Genomic DNA, 7299 nt, shown 5'->3' on the forward strand with positions numbered 1-7299 from the left:
CCCCATCTGGTCCCCCCTCCCCCATACAGGTGTCCTCTTTTTGGGACTGAAAATATGGTAACACTACCCTCCCACCCCCAAATACCTAAATAATGCAGCTTTTAAAAACACTGGAAGCCACGGAGTATCTGATCTGTTTTAGCACTCCCAAGAGTTCCTGCAGCAGCAAAACTGCAGTTTCGCTATCAATTGGTGACATTTTCACAAAAAACTCCCTGATGCTGACAAGCTCCTTTTGCATCCTGTAAATTGTCCTGGCTGAGGTTCAGATTTGGATCCTTTTGATCCTTAGAAGTTTTATCACATGACCCAAAATGGGGTTGATCCAGTAGGAGCTGCACTAAATGTGTCTCAGTTTCAAGCTACTCTTGGCATATATTATAATACACTTTCAGCAAGTATTAGATTGTTTGGCTTGGGGAATGCCAAATAGAACTGCTGCTGTTTGAGATTCAGCAAGAAATTTATCACAACACTGCTTCACAGGAACATACTGTGGTCGCAGAAGTTCTCAATGAATAACTTTTTGTTAATATTTCTTTAACATTTTGTTGAGCTTTGAGTTTTCTTCTTTTATGGAAATTACAATCAGGGCTCATGGTAGAGGTTTTATCATTTATTAGAGCAACAAGATTTTTGCAAAAAATCTCTGCAAAACTTACAATCGCTGCAAAATTTTGAACAAATCTTGTTGGTGTAATAAAAGATAACCCCTCTACCACAAGCCCTGATTGCCTTTTACTCTAGACCAATGCAGCCACAACCTGGATACCTGACTTTATGGAAATTAGTATGATAAAGATAAAGTACTTATGTAGCTCTCCTGACTGTTATCTGAAACCTTCTCAAACATAATTAATTTTCCCATATAACATTTCAATGCCCCATTGAAATCCCCATTTTCAATGAATAATGGTGGTGATATATTTCCCTCCCACTCCAGTGTACACAGCATGCTCCCAAAAAGGCAAATATCAGCACCTAATTCTTTTCCTAATGAATAAGATTTTCAGCATAAGGCTATCACAAGTCTGATTTGTCCCTGGCTTTGAATCGCATCAAAACAAGTGTGGGGCAGTCCTTTACACATCTCTCTTGAATGATAATTCACTTGAATTAACACCCCCTCTTCCCCCAACTGTCAGCAAGGGGGAACAGAGGGAAGAGTATTATCTTGTTATTTTACAGGTACTTAAATGGAAATCCTGTGAGTGTGTTCACTTAATTAGTGGTAAGTTTGAACTATGCTTCCTGCTTTCTATCTGATGCAGTGACAATGCTCCCCAAATCATTTACAGTCATAGATGGCATCTCTTTGCGAGAATCCAACACCTCATATCTGAACCTTCCACCTTAGGTTTCTCTCACTCAAATCTATCCTCAGTACTAGGATTCTTATAAACTGCCATTCTGGTTTTAATCAGCTGAATGAGGAAGTAAACGGAAATGATTTTTGACAACTCCTGTTAGCTACCAGTGTATTAGGTGCCTCTCAGTCATGATACCAGTCAAGGAATGGTCTAAGGTCGCATTTATTGTTCTAGGTGATAGATACCAACTGTCTGTAAGCAATAGAAGCACAGCCGTACTCCATGCTGTACAATCTCTTCAAAATTTGATGCAGTTGATCACAGTTACAGGCTTAGCTCCAAGAGAGATCAGGAGTGAATAGAGGTATTAACCTAAAATGGCTAAGTTACTTCCGCAAACTAAAATGGTCCGGTTCCTGGGTTTTTTCAATGGTAGGGTCCTCAGAGTCTTCTTACTCCAAAATTGTTTGACACCTGCGGGCTGGTTTATACAAGATATTATCTTGATCTTATATTAATTGATCACCATGTAAATCTGTTTAGTTAAGGTTACATGACTACTTCCTAAACAGACATTTTGCTGAAGAAAAAGCCTTTTGTCCATGAAGATAAAATGTGCTAACATTTTCCCCACCCCATCCAGCCTCCTCAATGCTGTGTACATTTATAAATTAATTGTGGATCATTTAAGTTAATTGCCAAACATTCTAAGGACAAGCCTGTTGGAGAGACAGCAATGCAGTTTAGGAGGGCTACATATGTTAATGGCTGTGCCTTTTGTGTTTTGATGTGGGTTAAAACCCTGAACAGTCATGACAACCTCAAATGAAACCTCTTTTTAAGCTTCTATGCTTGTTTTAGAGCTTAGCCCCGTGTGTGTGTGTGTGTGTGTGTGTGTGTGTGTGTGTGTGTGTGTGTGTGTGTGTCTGTGTGTGTTGGGGGAGCAGGCGAAGCAGGATATTAAAAAAAACCCCACCCGGTTGATCAAAACAAGATTAGAATTTGAAATACCATCAGTATGCGAAGCCCACCCAGTGCTAGATCTTGTTTATACTATATGTAAAACAATCCTATCTCCTAGTTTATTCATTACCTAGCCAAAATCAACACTAAGATAGAAAGCTGCTGATTTAAAACTAAGCTGCAGTACAAAGTTTAGTTGCCAGAAGTTGCACGCACACTGGTCTTGCCACAAGCGTGTCCATCCTCACACAGGTTAGGTGTGAGCTGCAAAGCACTGTCTTTGTGTTAACCTGAAGAACAAAACCCTCTTCTTTTAGGATGTATAGCAGCTGTAAAAAAGGCCTACTTGAAAAACACCCCATTGACACAGCATTGTTAGTTGCTTTAAGGCCTGCGCTTCAGCCTGAGGGCACTTCACGTTCTCCGGTACAATCTCTCAAGTTGAAGATGTGTGCACTGGCTAGAGCAGTTCAACATGTTTGTACCTCAGCAGCATGTGTTAGGTATCCAGATTGTATCTGTATTGGTTTAGACTAGAGGCAAAATGAATCAGAACTTGTAGTAGAGCAGATATCTTTTATTAGACCAACTAGATTTTTGCAAAAAAAAAAAAAAAATCTTTAAATAAATAATAAATACATTATAAATAAATCTTTTTTTTTTTTTTTTTTTTTTTTTTTTTTTTTTTTTTCAAAAATTTTTTTTTCTTGATTTATGTTTTTTTTAATAGTACATATAGAGGTGATGGCATAAGAGCTCAAATAAAGTCTTACTCATTTATTTTGCAAAAATCTAGTTGGTTTAATAAAATATATGAGCTCTACCACGAGTTCTGATTCCTCAGCAGCATAGCTTCTGTAAGCCTACAAAACTTGTGGCAGCATAACTTCCTGAAGTAGATGTGGTCTGAGATGATGCCAGTCAGAAGACAAAAGTGTTTAAAGAAACCTGCTTCCTCTATAAATTACCTAGCTTCCTCTATAATGTACCTTGCTATTTAGGGATTTTCCTTCCCATTGATAAATGGGCTTACTGCATTGGGCTCCTTTTGGAGTTTTCCTTACTGGAAATGCTAGAAAACTAGTGTGCCCTAATGTCATGAGCCTGATGGTCTGTGACTCTTGAACAGACCTTTGACCCAAATAGTCATAGCTAAAGAATACTAAACAAAAATCCAGCAAAAAAAAAAAAAGTCCCTTTTTTATTACAGCTACTAGGCAGATTGTGTAGATCCAGTACAAAGTTGCTTTTCTGATATCCACCAGATTAGCTTTCATTGCCTGAGAAATTACACCCCCTCTCTGCAACCATGACTTGTCTGTCACAAGGGAAGCATTTGAATGGAGCAATGAATCAGTCAAGCAATAGATGGAGGCTTGTACTTGCAGAAGTCAGAGAACTTGCATAGGATCTGAACTCAAACTATGACACTCAATCCTTCAATTAAAAAGAAAGAGCAAGGACCTCACCTGTTTCAGGACTAAATCCAAAACGCATTTGTTTCAGCATGGCTCCAAAGACACAAACAAACAAACAAACCAAAAAAAAAAAGAAAAAGACCCCCCACAAAACCCACACTTCTCTATTTCTTGTATAAAGTGGTGGGAAAGAAATCACAGGGGCGTTTGTTTCATTTGTTTCTAAATAATCAGAAGGTGTTCAGATACCATAGTAATGGGGGGTTATAAATACCTAGATTTTATAAATGGAGAAGTGACACCCAGGGAAGTGAATGGAACTGCCCAGAGCTACACAGGATGTCTCCAGAGCTGAGATCTGAGTTCCAGTACAGGGTTTTAACCACAAGGCTATGCTTCCTCTAGAATGCAGCTCTACTATAAATGCTGTCTCAGTGAAGAAATATGGCTGTCTGACTTTGGATGGGGGCACAAGCTGTCTCAAGAATGAGTTCACTTTTTATACTTCTCCTTGCATCCTTTGCTTCAATGACTGAAAATGAGGAACTTGCCCAGAAGAAATATAACATCATAACATGCACATGAATGCTTGTGTTTTACATATTGACTTTACGATAGGATATAGTGATGCGTGTACAACAGTGATCGTATCTGGCAAGCAGCACTAGTGCAAGAAGTACAACACTATTTATGTAAGAGTAGTGTATGCTCCCAAATCAAGATATAAAAGGAGAAGAGGTTGTGCATTATCATTGTATATATCATCAACGTTAACTCAGTTGAAGTGTCAGAATTATTACAGACTTAGAACTGAATACTATTTGGATAAAAGCAACTGGGATGTTAGGATTCATCAGCATAGGTGGGAAAGCAGCTGATAACATTGTTCCAATCCCAGCCCAGTTAATACCCCTAGTGAGTGACCTAAATTGACATCCCTGTATTTCCTCCTCCAGGTGGCTGGGTAAAAGTTTGGCCCCATGCGGATGGGTACTACATTTTAACATGGAAGTTGTCTTCCTTTTTCTTTTCTTTTTTTAACTGTCTACTGGAATGAATTGTAGATGCTTTGGGAGGATAACAGAATTGGCTAACCAAGCACCTCAGAGTAATTTAGGCTGTAGGTAGGACAGTGTATATCCATCCAAATACAAACATGAAACAGCATCTTTACAAGTAAATAAATAAACAAACGTGCTCCCAAAGAGAGGATAGAAGGGATTACAAAGACAGGCCACTGAGAACTACAAAATCAAGAGTTCTTTTTGCCAGTCGGATGAGGTATCTGTGCAGGGAAGAAGGCTGATTTTTGTTCTCTGGATTCTATGAGGTTTTCTTTTTATTTCATTTTGTCTGGTTTTGGATGTCTCTGTCATCATTCATAGCTTCTTTACCTCTTTTACTAACATGATCAGCAGTTCTGGAACTGGGCATTAGTGGGATGATGATCTGCAAATCATGATTAGCGGACCATGGTTTTGAAATGCTCTTATTATCTTTCCCCTCAGCCCCCCTTAATATTTGCCTGTCAGCTTCCTAAGTATAGTAATGTGATGCCATAGTTTCTGGTTTACTAATGATGCTCAGTACCGCATGTCTCAGAAAAACAGGAAATGTCTAAATAAACCCCCCTTGGCTGTGGTATATAAACCTCCTCTCACAAATAGGAACCAAGTGTTTTTCGGAAGTTGGGGAGGGGCGGGGGGGAGGGGGATTTATGCCAAAGGTTAGAAGTGAAGATGGGCCCAAGTGTTAGATTCTGAACTCCATAAATACATTTTTCACAGCTTTCTGAAATGGGTTAATTCAACATCCTGGATCTTGTCAGGAATTTAGATGTATGAAATATGGACCTACAGAGCCATCTGGGAGTTCAGAACCCTTATTTTAAAATAAGGCTCAACTACACTAAAGCCTTGTGTCAGGGGAGCTGGCTACCATGTGGTTTAAAGATGTTGCGTAGACATGACCTAGTCATGTCCCTATAACCAGGTTAAAAACCTAGGGTAAAATTCTGATCCCAATTTGAAGTCAATGAGATTTTTGTCATTGACTTCAAAGGAGTCACAGAATTTGCCTCCCAGCTGTTTATGTTTTCAGTACAGTGAGCTCCTGACTACACTGCAGCTTTCAGCTACTTCTCTGCCTGAGTGTCATTAGAAGTAGAGACTGAATTAAAAAAACTGAAACAACAAACCCTGGATTTTGTTACAGTTGCTTTCATTTCATAGCAATGCTAAGGCAGGAGGTATTTTATATGTAAACTTTGTATTTTGTGTTGAAGATATCTCTAAAAAGAACCCACAATAATGGTGTTTAGATCTGTATCTTTATCATTCAGGATGCTTAGGGAATCTATATGCAACTTATCTTTACCTTGGAAACTGTTACCTTCCCTTTTGAATGGAGATTGAAACAAGTGTTTGAGAGATCATTAAAAAAGTGTTTTGAATTAACTGAAGCCTTTTCCATCACCAGATATAGAACTGTTTCCTTTTTGAATAAATTATAGTAATTTACTGCTTTTTATTCTATATGTCTGTCCCTGAGATACATAAAACATATATTTTTTTATAATAGCTGAGTTATACATGTTTTAAAATGTATCACCTCACGTGGAAGTTTTTAAATTTTACAGACGATATCAGAAATTGCAGAAGATAATGAAGCCCTGGTAAGAATCTGATTGGATCATCACTTTGCACACTTCTTCTTCTTTTGCATGATTAAATCCAGGCCTTCATGCTAATTTTTTATATAAATACATCTGCGCATATTGATTCAACAAATCTTCAACCTCTGTTTCCTGCTTTTTGATGTTACCTGTCAAAAATTTCCTATGGAGCTTTTGTTTTTTTTTCCTTTTGTGCTTTGCTTGTGGAATGGACACTTCATTTCTATAACTACTTAACCTGTTATGCAGGAGTTCTGCTATTCTTTATAGGTTTGTTTGAATTTGGGCAAGCACCTTTTTTTTGTCCTTTTAATGTCTGTGGCTTGTGTGGCTGTTCATAGTTAATGAATGGCTTTGCTTATTGATGTTGGTGGGATAAAATAAGATCAGTCATGTTGGTTTGATTTTTCTGGTGTTTGCTAGTCCCAGGTAATGCAAGAAGGTTTTGGTATTTTCATATCAGAAAACTGAACGTGTGTTGCTCAATTGATTTCAAATGGGACTGTTTTGTAGGGCTATACTTAAGACAGGCTTTGCTGAATTGAAATTATACAAATTATTCTAATCAGTAGAGTAAACCACAAATGTGAAATGTCAAATATAGCTAAAAACCAACCAAGCAAAACAAAAAAAAAATCAGTTAACTGTGCATCTGCTACTTCAATAGCTTAATGTAGCTTTCCACATAGGAAATGCAGTTTCCCATTAGAATGAATGGTAACTCATAATTTCAAAACTGTCATTAAGAAAACTCGTGTCCATCTATAGTTCAGTTATTTCTAAATGACTGAAGAAAAACCCCAATCATCCTTAACAAATTAAATATATTTGAGTTCCCTTTCTTGTTCCAGTATAAAATACCAGTAAAATAAAATAATTCTGAATGAAATAATTAGGCTTTCAGAATGGCTTAAAATCCCAGGAGTTACAATTC

General features: G+C 37.7%; 1 protein-coding gene across 4 annotated transcripts in view; it reads left to right on the top strand.

Annotated features, from left to right (window-relative positions):
- ELMO1 (engulfment and cell motility 1) overlaps window positions 1–7299 on the top strand; it is a 462043-nt gene that overhangs the window by 154062 nt on the left and 300682 nt on the right. For 3 of the 4 annotated variants that reach the window (XM_025211243.1, XM_025211244.1, XM_014522779.2), the window contains exon 8: window positions 6330–6365. The exons of the other annotated variant lie outside the window; for it this stretch is intronic. In XM_025211243.1, coding sequence (XP_025067028.1) covers window positions 6330–6365 — 36 coding nt within the window. The remainder of the gene's footprint in view (window positions 1–6329; window positions 6366–7299) is intronic. 4 annotated transcript variants of the gene reach the window in all.

Source organism: Alligator sinensis, unplaced genomic scaffold, assembly GCF_000455745.1.
Source record: "Alligator sinensis unplaced genomic scaffold, ASM45574v1 scaffold254_2, whole genome shotgun sequence".
NCBI lineage: Eukaryota > Metazoa > Chordata > Crocodylia > Alligatoridae > Alligator > Alligator sinensis.